This window comes from Nerophis lumbriciformis, linkage group LG26 (assembly GCF_033978685.3).
Source record: "Nerophis lumbriciformis linkage group LG26, RoL_Nlum_v2.1, whole genome shotgun sequence".
Classification (NCBI taxonomy): Eukaryota; Metazoa; Chordata; class Actinopteri; order Syngnathiformes; family Syngnathidae; genus Nerophis; species Nerophis lumbriciformis.
The window spans coordinates 22,103,152-22,122,500 of NC_084573.2; the positions used below are offsets into that span (position 1 = coordinate 22,103,152).

General features: G+C 37.3%; 1 protein-coding gene across 1 annotated transcript in view; it reads right to left on the reverse strand.

Moving 5' to 3' along the window:
* The window catches only part of gareml (GRB2 associated, regulator of MAPK1-like), a 57,565-nt gene that overhangs the window by 24,759 nt on the left and 13,457 nt on the right, over positions 1–19,349 (reverse strand). The window contains exon 2 of the mRNA XM_061987185.2: positions 18,176–18,316. Coding sequence (XP_061843169.2) covers positions 18,176–18,316 — 141 coding nt within the window. The remainder of the gene's footprint in view (positions 1–18,175; positions 18,317–19,349) is intronic.

The following is a 19,349-nucleotide window of genomic DNA, read 5'->3' on the forward strand; positions in this document are numbered from 1 at the left end:
TTGGGGGGGACAGGGTTTTGTAGGGGTTGCGGGGTTGTATATTGTAGCGTCCCAGAAGAGTTAGTGCTGGGTTCTGGGTATTTGTTCTGTTGTGTTTATGTTGTGTTACGGTGCGGATGTTCTCCCTAATTGTGTTTGTCATTCTTGTTTGGTGTGAGTTCAAAGTGTGGCGCATATTTGTAACAGTGTTAAAGTTGTTTATACGGCCACCCTCAGTGTGACCTGTATGGCTGTTGACCAGGTATGCTTTGCATTCACTTGTGTGTGTGAATGTGACTGGGCCGGCACACAAAGGCAGTGCCTTTAAGGTTTATTGGCGCTCTGTATTTCTCCCTGCGTCCGTGTACACAGCGGCGTTTTAAAAAGTCATAAATTTTACTTTTTGAAACCGATACCGATAATTTTGAAACCGATACCGATAATTTCCGATATTACATTTTAAAGCATTTATCGGCCGATAATATCGGCAGTCCGATATTATCGGACATCTCTAGTTTTAGTGGATAAGCATTAATTGTTTGAAATAGTAGTTTGTACTAAAGCTCTTTAATATCTATTTGAATAAAAAGTGCATAACAAATAATCCATCATTATTATTTATTATTTCTGGCGGGCGTTGTGTCCTTCTCTGTTTAGTGGTCCTTGAACACATCGTAAAAACACCTCCGTCCTGTATTCCTCTGAGTATAGAACGATCACTCTGTTTTAAGTTGTTTTTAGTTGCTCAGACAGCAATGTGTTTATATACGTTTAGATTGGGGTATGTCGTTTCTTAATGGGGAAAGACGTTAAGCCCAGACCAAGCCATCAAGCTACCGTGCCTACGTTTGATTTAACCAACCACGGAAGACACTACGCAATTTAAACCAATCAGAAACAAAGTAAGGTGGGTCTTGGCGTCTCCCTTTCACGTACTTCAGCTTTACGTTGTTTCTGATTGGTTTAAATCGCGTGGTGTCTTTCGTGGTTGGTTAAATTTAGGCACACCTCAGATATGCACACGCAGATTGTATTACACGCACGCATTTCTGAATGCGCGCGCACATGTTGTATTACGGCAGAAGTGTCGCAAAAGTCACATGTAACTACAAAACCCAAAACCAGTGAAGTTGGCACGTTGTGTAAATTGTAAATAAAAACAATACAGTGATTTGCAAATCCTTTTCAACCTATATTCTATTGAATAGACTGCAAAGACAAGATACTTAACGTTCGAACTGGTAAACTTTGTTATTTTTTGCAAATATTAGCTCATTTGGAATTTGATGCCTGCAACATGTTTCAAAAAAGCTGGCACAAGTGGCAAAAAAGACTGAGAAAGTTGAGGAATGCTCATCAAACACTTATTTGGAACATCCCACAGGTGAACAGGCTAATTGGGAACAGGTGGGTGCCATGATTGGGTTTAAAAGCAGCTTCCATGAAATGCTCAGTCATTCACAAACAAGGATGGGGCGAGGGTCACCACTTTGTCAACAAATGTGTGAGCAAATTGTCCAACAGTTTAAAAACAACATTTCTCAACGAGCTATTGCAAGGAATTTAGGGATTTCACCATCTAGGGTCTGTAATATCATCAAAAAGGTTCAGAGAATCTGGAGAAATTACTGCACGTAAGCGGCAATGCCCGTGACCTTCGATCCCTCAGGCGGTACGGCATCAAAAATATCTACGAAGGCACCATTAATTAGGGACGGCGTGGCACAGTGGAAGAGTGGCCGTGCGCGACCCGAGGGTCCCTGGTTCAATCCCCACCTAGTACCAACCTCGTCATGTCCGTTGTGTCCTGAGCAAGACACTTCACCCTTGCTCCTGATGGGTGCTGGTTAGCGCCTTGCATGGCAGCTCCCTCCATCAGTGTGTGAATGTGTGTGTGAATGGGTAAATGTGGAAGTAGTGTCAAAGCGCTTTGAGTACCTTGAAGGTAGAAAAGCGCTATACAAGTACAACCCATTTATCATTTATTTATTAATGATGAAAGGTACATACAAGTTTTGGAGCAACATATGTTGCCATCCAAGCTACGTCTTTTTCATGGACGCCCCTGCTTGTTTCAGCAAGACAATGCCAAGCCACGTGTTACAACAGCGTGGCTTCATAGTAAAAGAGTGCGGGTACTAGACTGGCCTGCCTGTAGTCCAGACATATCTCCCATTGAAAATGTGTGGCGCATTATGAAGCCTAAAATACGAAAAACGGAGACCCTGGACTGTTGAACAACTTAAGCTGTACATCAAGCAAGAATGGGAAAGAATTCCACCTGAAAAGCTTCAAAAATTGGTCTCCTCAGTTCCCAAAACGTTTACTGAGTGTTGTTAAAAGGGAAGGCCATGTAACACAGTGGTAAAAATGCCCCTGTGCCAACTTTTTTGCAAGGTGTTGCTGCCATTAAATTCTAAGTTAATGATTATTTGCAGTTCCAACATTAAATATCTTGTCTATTCAATTGAATATAAGTTGAAAAGGATTTGTAAGACATTGTATTCTGTTTTTATTTACCAATTACACAATGTGCCAGATTAGGGCCAGACAGACAATTTAAAACACATGTATGCGGATCTAAAACACACTTTTCTGTATAACACACACTCTTGATATACAGACACACACATTAGTACATACACACGTGAATTGGATTACACGTGCACGGATTGAGATACGCGTTTGCAAATAATTTAGCTACAATATTACTTCCATATGTGCCAATTTCACATCAAAAGTTAAATACAGGAAGGGTTTCTTGAATCATGCATTTATTCTGTAATCAAGCAATCAAGTATTCACCACAAGACAATCTCCTACAAACCCTTCTAACGCATCGTTTGAGCCACTCAGAAACTTATTGATGAAAAAGAATCATTCAGCTTTTTTGTCTCCGACACTTCATTCATCTCTGATGGCAGAGAGAGAGGAAGCATCCTGTTGTGTATCCTCAGGAGGAAACCTATATTACTCTCTTCCTAAGCATATTCGGACTTCCTGTGTGAAGTCATCGCTTAGACATTAGCTCATCGTTGCCAATGGCGTGTGATTCACCTTGAAAGTTAGTCCGAAAGTCATCAGTATGTTTTATATTCTTGTGTGTATGTGTTTATATTGTATAGTGGAATATGAGGATAATAACATTAGGAAGAAACTTACATAGGAACTAAATAGACAAGCTAACATTCCCGGATGTCAGAACTTTAAAGATGTTGACTGCCTAATGATTGTAATGGGTGGAAAAAAGTCTTATGTCGCCTCGAATGCAGAGGAGGAGGACGTGGAGGAGAGCCAGGAACAAGATACACTAAGAGGGCGCATGTTGAAATTGGCAAGGAGCTAAACAACCAAATAGATAAACAGCATGACGACATGAAATACTTAAAGGAAAACTGCATTTTGGGGGGAATTTCGACCGACATTCACACACTGAGACAAGAACACACGTCTTTCCTTTTTCTGTGCATTCTAAATAGTGAAATACTGCTAGCAAGAGGCAGCTAACAATTCAGGTAATAGGGATACGATCTATTCTGCCTATACAACCCTTAAAAAATACAGTTTTATGTACATGCTGTAATTATATATATATAATGTAGTTAGGGATTTATACCGTGTACCGGTATTTTTGGTACCGGTACCTAATTGGATCGGTACAGGAAGACCATTTAGATTCCAGAACCTAGACAAATTATACTGTTTTTTAATCCAGCTGACCGTCCTAATAATGACACGCTGTCACATTCAGTTCAAGTGCCGCTACTACGCATGGGTAGATGATAATCAGCTTGGAATAATCACAAATAAAGAAGCAACACCACAACAAAGTTTGTAACACAACAATACTTCTTCCTAGTCCCCAAAGTCACGCCACTAATAAGAGTTCATGTCAGTTTGAAGTGAAAATAACTCACAACCACCACTACCACACACTTCATCAACACGACCATCCTCCAAGTATAGTATCCAGTATTACACAGGCCAATATTAATCCACTGAAAAAAGTAAACATTTTAAATCACTTGGTCTTTTTATTTATATTTTACACACACGACACAGACACACACATATATATGTACAGTATATATATATATATATATATATATATATATATATATATATATATATGTGTGTGTGTGTGTGTGTGTGTATTTAAATAAATGTGTGTGTGTGTGTGTGTGTGTGTATATATATATATATATATATATGTGTGTGTGTGTGTGTGTGTGTGTGTACACACACACACACACACAGCGTGCCGTGTTTTACCCATTTTCCCCTAAGGGGACAACGTTAATATGTTAATATCTGTTTGATGAAACGTGATTATAACAATTCCTGTTTTTACAAAATGCCCACCCACCTAAATGATTGTGTTGATTTATATTATATTCACATATATATATGTGATTTATATATATATTCACATCGACGTCCCACTGGGGTGAGTTTTTCCTTGCCCTTATGTGGGCTTTGTACCGAGGATGTCGTTGTGGCTTGTGCAGCCCTTTGAGACACTTGTGATTTAGGGCTATATAAATAAACATTGATTGATTGATTGATTGATTGATCTGTTTGATGAAACGTGATTATAACAATTCCTGTTTTTACAAAATGCCCACCCACCTAAATGATTGTGTTGATTTATATTATATATTTTTGATGTGAGATATCATGTTAAAGGTCTGTGAATGAACATGAATGCCATACTATTTTTAGGACTGTCAAATGATTAAAATATTTAATCACATTTTGTTCATAGTTTGTTCAAAATTATTGCGATTCATTGAAAATAGATATAATTTTTTATAATTAACAAAGTGTACCAAAGACAGATCTTTTTTAAAATATTTTTTAATACCATACCTGGACCAATAATTTGCTTTAATTAAATCTGTTTTAAACGTTATGCTTTTTTAAACAGCTCAAAAAGGACATAAACAGGCTTTTAATGACAATTAAAAAAAATTACCAGAGTTTGTATTTTGTAAGAATACAGAATTCGTATTCCTGCTGTAGGTGCACTTGAGATTAGAGGAGAGGCGCTACGCTGCCATGTTTAGATACAAGTTTCATGAATTAATAGCACAAAAGTGGAATTGTGACAATCATGCATTGATTGTCAGAAATGTTTGGTAATGTAATCTGTGATATTTCTACCTGAATAAGTGCTTCTGATATTCGGTACATCACATGTTGTACAAGTAAGTGTGGGGCGGTTTGGCTCGGTTGGTAGAGCGGCCGTGCCAGCAACTTGAGGGTGACAGGTTCGATCCCCGCTTCCGCCATCCTAGTCACTGCCGTTGTGTCCTTGGGCAAGACACTTTACCTACCTGCTCCCAGTGCCACCCACACTGGTTTAAATGTAACTTAGATATTGGGTTTCACTATGCAAAAGCGCTTTGAGTCGCTAGAGAAAAGCGCTTTATAAATATAATTCAATTCAATTCAATTCAGAAGTTAATTGGTTAATTGTATTCAATCAGTGTTGCTGCACGACAATGTCATTACCTTCTCCAAGTATTATTAAATTGTAATAATCAGCCTGCTAAACATTTTGTGTCAACCACAACATGTTATAAAATAATTTATACAATATTTCAGCCAGCCAGAAAAAATCCCCAATATTTCTCAACTGATGTACTAGCATTTATTTAGGTGCAAAAATCACAAATTACATTACAAAACATATTTGACAAAACATGACTGTAATGTAACACATTTTTACTTTGTTAATGTTGTTCAATCGGATGTAGAGCATAGCGCTTTTATTTTGAAGCCGTAAAAGTGTGTATGGTTTGAGAAGAGGTGTTTTGACATGTTTTGACAGACCTGACTGCAAAAAAAGTGTCTACTGACTTCCTGCCTACCGTCTTTCTTTTCTGCTGTGCTTTTATGATATCTTACTAAAACTTTTAAAATTGAAATCTACATTTTATGTTATTAATGCATCTTAACTGTAATCTAAACACGAAAGTAAAGCTCCACCCACCTCTCTGTACGACGCGTGTATCAGCCATTTTTTTCGGTGTAGATGGTTCACTACGAAAAAATTGTCTTGTCTTGTTGGGAGAACAACTTGTCATGATTTTGGGATTAAATTTTTTAAAATTTCCATAATATTTTCTTTGGCCATTTCTGATTACTATTTTTCCGCTTGTGGCCCATCAGTATCAAGTGAAGTTTTCCACCGTATGGAACATTCCAAGGGTCCAAAATTTTGTGCCGTAAAAAAACTTATAGATAACACGTTATTATCGTGTTATTTTTGACAGCTTTAATTATTTTACTTTATTATCAATTTTGTTACTATTATTCTAGATGTTATTATAGGAACAAGCAGTAAAAACAGATGGATGGGTATACTGAGTGTAACTGTAGTGATGAACTTTACAAGATGATGACATAACTGCATTGCACCTTGCACTGCACACATAGTTGACTTGTTTAAGACTTAAAAAGCAGGTGTTGATAAAATACTTCCTGCTGTGAGATGTGATATGATGTTGCTGGCGTACAACCGTTTGTGCTAAAGAAAATGCTAATAAAAAATGTTGGTTTTTTTCACATCTTTTTTATATCTCTAGCTCAGTTGTCAGTCGGGTGGCACGCATATGCAGAGTGGGCAATTGCCATCACTAAATTTGCATGTGCATAAAAAATGGCTCACAACTGGGAATCGGTTCTCATCGTTCACTTAAAAGAGCCGTTTAAAAGACTCTATTCGTCCATGAACGTCACATCTCTAAAAGGCATAACTCCCAAAGATTTGGTGTGGCATAAATTTATCAACGCCACGAGAATAAGAAAGACCATGCCAAATTCGACAATATTACGCAGCACATTTCATTCATTCATCACTGTCAATGTTTTTGGTTTACTTGCAGTGATTTCCTGTCTCAGCATATTCTAACTTGATTAGTTCCTATTTACAATGAACAATTTATTCACTACTCCAATTGAATTTTTACTTTTATTTTGTCGTTTTTATTCCTTACCTTTTGCAAGCTATAATCCTGTCACGTTTGTACAATACATATTTCCCTAAGTATTTTTTCCCCAACTATTTTTATTTTCTTTACACAGGATGTGAACAAACTTTTAATGACAAAATAAAATATTGCAAATATCAACATGTAAAATATATTGTATGGTGAGAATGACTGATTGGTACTAAGACAGAGACATGGTAGGAATAATAGGATCTGCTTTTTCCTATAGAGGGTGGGGCGATGCAGTGTGATGCCAGAGGTTGGGCGCGTGTGACCCAGAGAAACATGCTTTATCAGTTTCATTTAGTATCATACTTCAAACTCCGCTTCAAAAAGCAATGCTCTACAAAACATGCTCATTGTAGCCATTTTATCGGACTTAAAAAATAAAAAATCAGCACAAAAAATCAACTCAAATGATTCTATTAATTTTTATTTTGTAAGTTAAAGTGTTTAATATGTTGGCTCCTGAGTTAATGTTGCTGATCAATTTGAATGTAATGTTATTTTTAAAGTTTATTTAATTTTATTTTTCAGTATCAAATAGTTCAAGTCCGCCAAAAAAATGTTATAGTTTAAATAAGGATTTATTTTATTGCAGGCAATTTGATGCACTTTATATCTTTTATATTAGACTAAAAACAATGTTGATAAAGTTATTTGTTATAAGTTGATCTATATTTCTTTTTTTTTTTGTTTCCTTTCATTTTAATAAGGATACAATGTTATGGAGAGGTGTACTTAAATGATAGTATTTATTAGCATGTTTTAATTGATGTCAATTCTTATTTGTAACGATTCTTAATCGATGACATTTTTTTTTTTTTATCGATAAAAAAAAAAAAGTTTAACTACTTTATTAAATATTTGGGTAGAATTTTATTAAACAAACCATTTTTCCCCCCAAGTAATATAAACATTAATCAGAACTGTATCTATTTTATGGAGAAATGTACTGTATTTTCCAGACTATAAGGCGCACTTAAAATCTTTTTTTTCCCCTCAAAACTCGACAGTGCACCTTATAACCCGTTGCGCCTAATGTAAGGAATAATTCTGGTTTTGCTCACCGACCTCAAAGCAATTTTATTTGGTACATGATGAAATGATAAGTGTGACCAGTAGATGGCAGTCAAACATAAAAGTTATGTGGTAAGAGGTATGATGGCAATATCACTCAAGTAAACAACACCAACATTTTAAATGTTTCATTGAAAATATAGAACCTTACACACAGCGCTCAATAATCCATCAAAATGTTTTAGTACGACTTTGGTAAACTATGAAGCCGCATCGCTTGGTGGATTGTCGGCGCATTAAACATACGAGTATTATTATGGTGTGTGTATAAGGTAAGACATATCTGGCGTTTTGTTTCGCAATATTATGCAAAAGCAACTTTTCTTACCTTCTGGTACCTGTTGATCTGTATTTGGGATCTGTATAATCCTGAAAAATTGTGCGCGTCCGCCTTTGTAGTCTGCACCGACGACGTAGTCGATAGGCTTCTTCTTTTTCTCTATCTTCTTGTTATGGGACATTCATCCTCTGCTGTTGCCATTTCTAATATAAAGTAGTGTAAAGTTCTTACTTACATCTGTCAGTAAACTCGCCATGAATGCGCTAAAACATTCCGGTATAGTGAGTTTACTTTATTCACCCAAGGAAGTTTAGTTATTAGAGTTTCGGTCGGACGGTTTTTCACGGGACACATTTCCGGTGTTGTTGTTTCCGGATGAGGAGATGCTGCTCCGTTATTGGTTTTAAGTAAAGTCTGAATGTCATTAAAACAGTTAGCTCCATCTTTTGACACTTCTTCCACCCCCGTCCTTGCACGCTACACCGCTACAACAAAGATGACGGTGAGAAGACGCTGTCGAAGGTGAGCCACGTAAATAAGACCACCCACAAAACGGCGCATCCGGAAGCGACTGTCAGAAAGCGGCTTGAAGATGATCTGTAAATATCATCTATGCAACATTTTGACCAAAGAACCACCATTACATGTTATATAGACCACAAGGAAGTGTTTTACATTTAGAAAAAAATAATAATAATATGACTCCTTTTAATGCGCCCTATAATCCGGTGTGCCTTTTATATGAAAAAAGATCAAAAATAGACCATTCATCGGCAGTGCGCCTTATAATCCGATGCACCCTATGGTCCGGAAAATACGGTAGTTAATCATAGAACTGGCACCCAATGTTATTAAAGTATTGATTTTGAGTTGAGAATCGATTCTGAATCAAATTGTACCCCCACAAATCGAGATTCACGGGGGGGGGGGGGGGCATAACAGAAAATAATTGAGAAGCACTGATGTAATGTAAACCGTACCCTTCAAGTAAAAGCCAACGTTAACACCTGACGTGAACTGAGAGCCATAAACATAAAAAAACTAATGCGCCTTTTCAGCAAAAAAAAGCAGCCATTCCTAAAAAATCTGGTGTAATCTGCATGAACTTTATGTTTCCCCCCCGTCACGCATTCCTAACCTGAATGTTGGCAGATAATTAGGGAACATGTAAAGGTTGTTTGAGGTGAAATGTGTGTAAACCTAAACCCGAAGGTCATTCTAGTCTGCAGTCTCGGGGAAAATGATGACTCAACTGAAATAAATATATCTACTTTAAACCGGAAATCTACTACTTTTTTCTATGCTACAATTGTCCTCTCAATAAGGGATAATCATCCAGTAAATGTTCCGCCCCCCCCCCCCCCCCCCCCCCCCCCTCCAAAAATAAAGGAGTCGGGGAGGCGTCAGTGGTGTGAGGTGACATCAGCGCTCCATCATTAGAGGAAGCGATGAAGAGGAGGCATAAAGCTCCGGTTACACAGCGAAGAATACCACTGACTGCACGGTCTGCTGGTGATGGTGCGGTGAGGTCACGCTCAGCTTGCCGTCAATGAACAGGAGTCAGAGAAACTACATGACTGTTGCCATTTTAGCACAATACTGTGTATCCTTGCAAGGGATCATACTATAGAAATGAAACTTGGACATTATTTAGAGTAGCCAGTGTGCAGCTTGCATAGCAGTTTAGTTTTCACTAAAAAGGACTCAACACACAGCCGTTATTGTCTAAATAGATGCTACAGTCCAGCGGATCCCCGACTATACGCAGTTTGACATTCACTCCACCGCATATTCCTGGGTTTCTTCTCACTTTTTTATGGTAACACAAATAGTACAGTGCGGTTCGCTTTCCGGCCAAGGTTGCGTCAGTAAGGGCATTCGGTGCAAAAAACTTGTTAATGTGACTTGTTATGGCGACCCCTGACCGCAGTGTTTACGTACATTAATTTAATTGTGGTGGTAAATTCAAGTACAAAAAACAATGGAAAGAAAGTGATATTTGTGCTACCGTTTCCTGGCAATCATGATCCACAAAATACAGGAAAAACACGCACTATCCAAATAATAAAGAGGTGCACGGCAAAAAGTGTACCGTATTTTTCGGAGTATAAGTCGCTCTGGAGTATAAGTCGCATCGGCCGAAAATGCATAATAAAGAAGGAAAAAAACATATATAAGTCGCACTGGAGTATAAATCGCATTTTTTGGGGAAATTTATTTGATAAAACCCAACACCAAGAATAGACATTTGAAAGGCAATTTAAAATAAATAAAGAATAGTGAACAACAGGCTGAATAAGTGTACGTTATATGAGGCATAAATAACCAACTGAGAACGTGCCTGGTATGTTAACGTAACATATTATGGTAAGAGTCATTCAAATAACTATAACATATAGAACATGCTATACGTTTACCAAACAATCTGTCACTCCTGATCGCTAAATCCCATGAAATCTTATACGTCTAGTCTCTTACGTGAATGAGCTAAATAATATTATTTGATATTTTACGCTAATGTGTTAATAATTTCACACATAAGTCGCTCCTGAGTATAAGTCGCACCCCCGACCAAACTATGAAAAAAAACTGCGACTTATAGTCCGAAAAATACGCTACTTAAATAAAAAGCAAGGCCAGCATCACCCGTGTCCTTCTTATCATTGTAATATGAACTGCACAGACGCTACCAAAACACAGACTGGTTTCGACAAGGTCTTCGTCAGTGAGCAATTTTTTTAACAGGCAGTGATGCACTTAAATAGTCACAGCCGAGGTCAATCAATTGATTTAATAAATCGAGAACAACTTGAAAAATGAAAGTGCACAAATAATAGACAAACATTGGAAAATTGTACAAAATAAATCAAAGACGCGTGGCGAAGTTGGTAGAGTGGCCGTGCCAGGAATCGGAGGGTTGCTGGTTACTGGGGTTCAATCCCCACCTTCTACCATCCTAGTCACGTCCGTTGTGTCCTTGGGCAAGACACTTCACCCCTTGCTCCTGATGGCTGCTGGTTAGCTGCCTTGCATGTCAGCTCCCGCCATCAGTGTGTGAATGTGTGTGTGAATGGGTGAATGTGGAAACAGTGTCAAAGCGCTTTGAGTACCTTGAAGGTAGAAAAGCGCTATACAAGTATAACCCATTTATCATTTAAAGACTCAGCACAGTATCATAGGAAAATAAAGTCATTAAAAAAAGTGATTACAAAGTAATTAAAAACACAAAAGAAGTAATAAAAAAAAGTAATACAAAAAAAAGTTATAAAAAAATTAAGTAATTAAAAAATAAAGTTTAAAAAAATAAAGTAATACAGAATAAATAAATAAATCAAGTAATAAAAAAATATTAATACATTGATTATTTGTTTTGAGCAACAGGCTTCAGTCAGCACACACTTAAAAAAGACACGTACTGAGAGTAAAGAGCAGGAGACTGGCATAGTAGTACAAAGTTAGCATCAATATTTGTTTCGTGACTATATGCCTGTAATTAGAAATGTACAGCAAATTCTGGACTATAAGATACTTTTTTTCCCTACACTGTGAACACTGCGGCTTATAAAACAGTGCGGCTAATTGATGGATTTTTCTTTGCTGACGGCCATAATGCTAATACTTTTTATTCAACCCATGCAAACACACGAAAATGGTGTGTTATTGTTTGTGCTATGGCGCCATCTTTTGGACGAGTTTGCTCACTGCAGGTACTGCAGTGCTCTTCTTCTTAGAACTTTCAACCGGAAGTGGAAGTGCCGTTCCTTCTTCTCGCCGTCCATAGCGGTTCTACGCGTGTGGATTTTCCATTCATCACTCCAAGCAACGTTTTGTAAGTTTTACAGTATAAGTTAAACTGTTTATAAACTGTTCTCTAAACTGTCCCACTGTGTGATGTCTGTAGGAGTGTTTTCATGCATATTTGTACGTGCTATCGTAATGTAATGACGGCAGCGTCGTTAGAATGAGCTAATATGCTAACACGTTTACGAGTGTTAGTATTATTAAATTACAACGACATTTTTCTTGTATTGTTTCATTTTCACAAATTCCTCAGTAAACTCACCAAAACGTCACCGTGGAGTTACTGAGTCTGTTTAGCTGATTGGAGAGCTAGCTTCTGCAGCTAGTGGGTTCATGACGATGACTTCTGTTTTGTTTCATCAACCGTTTTACTGCCGTGTTACAGGCAATGTTTGGAAACAATTAAGATATGTAAATAAACATTTGCAAAATATTTCTGTTTAAATAACTCTTCTCACAACGTACATATCTACAGCTTATAGTCCGGTGCGGAAAATATATGGATTTTTCTTTTTCTTTCTAGAATTTAGTGGATGCGGCTTTTATACCGGTATGCTCTATAGTCCGGAAAATACGCTATTTGCTGTTTTATGTCACTTTTGTTCCATTAAAATCAAATATGTTAAATGTTTCTACAAGTTTGAAATGATTGCGATACGAAATAAATTATATTTATACAGCGCTTTTTCCTCGAGTGATTTAAAGCATATTTACAAAGTGAAACCCAATATCTACATCTTTTTTTTTTTTTTAAATACATCTTTAAGCTACATTTAAACCAGCGTGGGTTGCACTGGTAAAGTGTCTTGCCCAAGGACACGACGACGGTGATTAGAATGGCGGAAATGGGAATCAAACCTGGAACCCTGAAGTTGCTGGCATACCCCAATGCTAATTTTTGTTAGCCGGTCAATGGGCTCGTCCATTGTATGTTAGCATTAAGCTAGCGGCATCAGAGCCAAATGTTATCCTGTATGGTTCTATGGCTTCTTTTCAGTTTATCCCAAACTGTATTGTTGATTTAACATGATTTCTACATGTGTGTGTACTTCATGTGTATATTCATGTACTTTCCGTTGAGTGCATAGTTTTACAGCAACGTCATTGTGGAGACTGTAAACGACCTCAAGTTGGAAGTTTTTCATCTCTAACTTAAAAGACTGTTTACATATTTGGCAAACTAAATTCCAGCACTCAGGGAGGGCATAATTAATGTAAATAAACCAGCGGTGTACTTAGTGGAGCCTATGTTACATTGCAGTATTAAAATAAGCAGCAACAGCTGAAAAATACAGCAAAACTATGCAATGTAACAGGAAAAAAAGACATTGATACTAATAACACAGATCTGTCTTTAAATATAGGTGTACCATTTTCTTACCCTTTTTTTTAAGATACACGCGTCATAGTAAATTATGCAAATAATCCTATGATGTCATATTTAGGGATGATGTTTGATAAGAAATTATCGAGTTCGAGCCTATTATCGAATCCTCTTATCGAACCGATTCCTTGACGAAGGAGTCCAGATAGGTTGTTGTATATGGAAAAAAACACAATATTTGGTTTAACAAAAGCTCACTTTTATTATATAAGAAAAAAATAAAATCTAATAAATAAATAAATATTGACTGTTAACCCCCTAAAAAAATATATATATATATTGACTGTTGTTACCCAAAGTATATCAAGTGGGATTTTTCAGAAAAACAAATATATACAGTAACACAAAAACAACCTGTCTCTGTGATCACTATAGGTGTATAAATAATAATATAGTGTTAAATAAAATCAGTCCCTTGGGCACAAAACTTAAAATAATACAGCTCCCCAAAAAGTGCACTTCTGCTGCTATTTGACATAACTGTTTGTTTTGATGCTTTGACATTTTTGCACTTTATTTCTTTATTGAAAGAAAATTCTATGAAGAGAAAAGTTGTTTGCAAATGTAGTTACAATGCTAAAAAATGAAAAGTTAAAGCTAAAAAAAGAAATACACATTATTGAGTTAACATTATTTCTTTATAGGGGGAAAGATGTGATGTTATGAGCTAGGGAATATAACAACTACACTACCCAGCATGCAACGGGAGTGACGAGTATGCGCGGTAGCCCCGAAAAGTGTTGGCGCATGTCGCCACCTGGCAGCTAAGAATGAGGTTATGAGCACACTGTGAAAGTAAACGTCAAGAACTCAGCCAACACGCCTCGTCTGCATTATTTATAATTAGACAGACAGTGTGATTTTGTTTTGTTTACAAGGAAAGAAAAACAAAAGTTAAAAAAGGGAGATCATGTCATATGTGTTGTATATATATGTATGTGCTGCGGTTGCTTTAAGATTGTTGCGACAGCTGCCGTAAAGGAGGTGCGTTGCTAGCCTGGTTGCTATGTTTCCGGTTGGTCGTAAAAGTGTTCGTCATGTGTTTGTACCCTGCTCAAATCTCTCAATAAAGTTATTCATTGGATTATACCTTTTGTTTTGATTGTATTACACCTTGGAGCGCTTTTTCCGGTCCATTGTTTTTCCTGCTTTCCCTATCTGCGCCTAATGACTGAGCTACGTGACGTCATTTCTTGTGATGTCTCAAGGGGCATTTCTGGTCGGGACGGGATTCGTTCCCAGGGATTCAAATAAAGAACAAACTGTTTTTCTTTACTATAGTGGTCTCGATAACGGGTACCGGTTCTCAAAAATGGATTCGAGTCCGAGGACTCGGTTCTTTTCTTATCGAACAACCAGGAAAACCGGTTTCGAGTATCATCCCTAGTCATATTGACACTGCCCCTGGCCACGCCCCCAACACCACAAATAGGGAAAGAATGGACAGGGAAAGAATTAAAGTGAGGGGAACAAAATGGTGCAATGGCGTGGGAAAAGGGTAAACATGGTAGGCTAGGCGCTAGCAGCTACACAACAGCTAAGCACACAGTAGCACACAGGCTATACATAATTAGTGCCCTGAATTAAACACAGTTGCAGGCTAAAACAGCACATGTATCAATATAAACAAGTAATAAATAACTGTAGTTGCATATCACGTACAGATGCAAAATCTCTAAGGCAGAAGCGCATTATAAATTATCCAGTAACAAACGTGTCTGCATCATTCAACGTACCGCGTCACATGTTTGACTTAATGAAATATTGTGACCACTAGGTGTCGCCAAAAACAAATTAACACTTCAAAAGCATACATCTGTCATAAGGTTAGTGGTTTGTTCTCTGAGTCATTTCACCTGATCAAACCTCTCCAAACATTCCACACTTCAAAATAAAACAAGTATGTACTATGATTTGTGCTGTTATCGTATCGGATTTAATATCGGCATCGCCCTATACTCGAACTCCAATATATGTGATAATAAGTGTGAGAGGTCATTTATGAGGGCGGGGCAGTGTTGGTAAGGGTCAGGAGGTAGAGCGGCCATCCAGTAACCGGAGGATTGGTGGTTTGAATCCCGCTTCCATCCTTGTCACTGCTGTTGTGTCCTTAGGAAAGGCACTACACCTATATGCACACACATGCTTCACTGACAGATGCGGACCTATGACTTGGAATCGGCCCCCCTCTCAAGAGAATGGGTAAGTGCAGAAACAGATTCACTGTACATTTTATATGCGATAACTAAGATCAATTATTATTCTTTACAGTATCAAAAATGGGCATTTGTAGGGCTTTTTATGGGTGGGACCATTATTTGCATCATTCCACTATTTGATAGGGGGTCTTGACTGTAACCCCCGACAACCAGAGATCTACTGTACCCAGGTCATTCTGCCTGGTATGGTAATGTCATAACCTGGGGGTGCATGAGTGCTGCCGAATCCTTGGTGGGGATACATGAATTCCGACGTGTGCTGTGACATTCCAAACAGTGCATGATCCCCTCAATGAGTTTTAGCAGTAGGTCTTTAAGAACAGCTGAATACTCCTGATATATAGAGGATCTTTGGCTAGTATTTTTGCAGTAGGTCCTTAAAACAGCAGAATTATCTTGTTGTATAGAGGATCTTTGACTAGTATTTTTGCAGTAGGTCTTTAAAAACAGCTGATTACTCCTGATATATAGAGGATCTTTGACTAGTATTTTTGCAGTAGGTCCTTAAAACAGCAGAATTATCTTGTTGTATAGAGGATCTTTGACTAGTATTTTTGCAGTAGGTCTTTAAAAACAGCTGATTACTCCTGATATATAGAGGATCTTTGACTAGTATTTTTGCAGTAGGTCCTTAAAACAGCAGAATTATCTTGTTGTATAGAGGATCTTTGACTAGTATTTTTGCAGTAGGTCTTTAAAAACAGCTAAATACTCCTGATATATAGAGGATCTTCGGCTAGTATTTTTGTAGCAGGTCCTTAAAACAGCAGAATTATCTTGTTGTATAGAGGATCTTTGACTAGTATTTTTGCAGTAGGTCTTTAAAAACAGCTGATTACTCCTGTTGTATAGAGGATCTTTGACTAGTATTTTTGCAGTAGGTCATTAAAACAGCAGATTTCTCTTGTTGTATAGAGGATCTTTGACTAGTATTTTTGCAGTAGATCTTTAAAAACAGCTGAATACTCCTGATATATAGAGGATCTTTGACTAGAATTTTTGCGGTAGGTCCTTAAAAACAGCAAAACACTCCTGAAATAGAGGATCTTTGACTAGTATTTTTGCTGTAGGTCTTTAAAAACAGCTGAATACTCCTGATATATAGAGGATCTTTGGCTAGTATTTTTGCAGTAGGTCCTTAAAACAGCAGAATTATCTTGTTGTATAGAGGATATTTGACTAGTATTTTTGCAGTAGGTCTTTAAAAACAGCTGATTACTCCTGATATATAGAGGATCTTTGACTTGTATTTTTGCAGTAGGTCATTAAAACAGCAGATTTCTCTTGTTGTATAGAGGATCTTTGACTAGTATTTTTTGCAGTAGGTCTTTAAAAACAGCTAAATACTCCTGATATATAGAGGATCTTCGGCTAGTATTTTTGCAGCAGGTCCTTAAAACAGCAGAATTATCTTGTTGTATAGAGGATCTTTGACTAGTATTTTTGCAGTAGGTCTTTAAAAACAGCTGATTACTCCTGTTGTATAGAGGATCTTTGACTAGTATTTTTGCTGTAGGTCTTTAAAAACAGCAAAATAGTCCTGATGTATAGAGGATCTTTGACTAGTATTTTTGCAGTAGGTCCCTAAAAACAGCAGAATACTCCTGTTATATAGAGGATCTTTGATCTGTATTTTTGCAGTAGGTTTCTAAAAACAGCAAAATACTCCTGAAATATGGAGCATCTTTGACTAGTATTTTTGCAGTAGGTCTTTAAAAACATCAGAATATTCCCGATATATAGAGGATCTTTGACTAGTATTACGCCTGCTATATGCAGTGCAGTGATTCTCAAACTGTGGTACTAGTGGTACACGGGCTCTATCTAGTGGTACGCCAAATATTTAATTCATTATCTAAATAGTGCTTTATTTTTCTATATTTAAACACAGTGTTGCTTTTCAAATTGCGTGTAATGTTACAGTGGCCAAAATATTAAATATATTTGTTAAATAAAGCCTGTGCCTTGTTTTTAATGAATACTTATGCCTACTACGCTACTGTATTTTAATGTGGGTAATTATGGTGGTACTTGGAGAATCAAGTCTTTTCTGAGGTGGTAGTTGGTAAAAAAAAACGTTTGAGAACCACTGATATAGAGGATCTTTGACTAGTATTTTTTGCAGTAAAACCATGGAATACTCCTGATATATTCCGTAGAGCAGTGATTCTCAAAATCACTTAATAAATATTCAAACATAGTGTTACTGTTCTTGACTGTAACCCCCGACGAGCAGAGATCTACTGTACCAAGGTCATTCTGCCTGGTATGGTAATGTCATAACCTGGTGGTGCATGAGTGCTGCCGGTTCATTGGTGGGGAAACATGAATTCCGACGTGTGCTGTGACATTCCAAAGAGTGCATGATCCCCTCAATGGGACAGTTGAAGCTAACTGTCCATAAGTACTAACCAGGTGTGTGTGTGTGTACTCTCACCTTGGTACTGTAGGGGGATGTCTATCTTGGGCCCGATGACGTAATGTCCTTCTTCTAAGCTATGAGCCGTTACAGTAGTCCACTGGCGACAGGAGTGCAGCAGAACCACATCCTCCTCTGACAGACCCTCAACACATTCACCTTGGAGACACACAGGTGTACACACGTCTTCATTAGACAACTGTTGTTTTTTTTGTAGTAGTAACTTGGCCATAGACAAAACAAAGAAACATACACACAGGATAAATATAGATAAATACTGACATCTGTAATTATTACCACGCCTGTAATGTTACTGGCAACACTAATACTAATAATTATTTATTTTTTTGTTTGTAATTAGTTTTTAATCTTCATTATTTACTTCAAGTTATTACAGTATGTCTCTATATACATGTTTATTTATTTATTTTTATTAACTTTGGCCAAAGGGGGCGCATTTCAATTTCTGACACACACTTGGAATTGCTTACGTTGACCAGAGGGGGAGCACTTAAATTTTTTTACACACACTTGTTATTTCATATGTTGACCAGAGGGGGAGCACTTTTAAAATCAACACACAGTCAATTTGAAAAATCCCTCCTTTTTGGGACCACCCTAATTTTGATAGATTTCACCAACAGGGGTGCAAATGAGACATTCTCTATTAGATGCAATGGACTTTTCCTTGTTGATGTCTCAAGAAGGGTAGAAATACAAGAACACTCACACACACTGTTCTGCAATAGAGCCATCATGTAGCACAGTGATCCAAATGAGTCTCACACTCTCTTTGTGATGGACGATTCGATACACATCTAGATACATGGGTTAAAGTACGATTTAAAAATAGAAAGATCCGAAAACATTTGATGCAGTGTACGAATGATTCGATAATGTGTACGTTCAAAAACGATTTGAGTCTTTTGAACGGTTCTTTTAAGAGAACGATTCCCAGTTGTGAGCCATTTTGTTTGGGAGCCGTTTTTTATGCACATGCAAATTTATTGTGTGCCACCCGACTGGCAACTCGACTAGATAACGAATTATAACTGCACTTTATGGGGGATTTTGCCTATAATTGACAATCCTTTATGTGAGACAAGAACACGTTTTCTTGTTTTTTAATGCATTATAAATAGTTAATAAAGGTGTTTAAAAGTCTGCTTACAATGGATGGAGCCTATGGAAG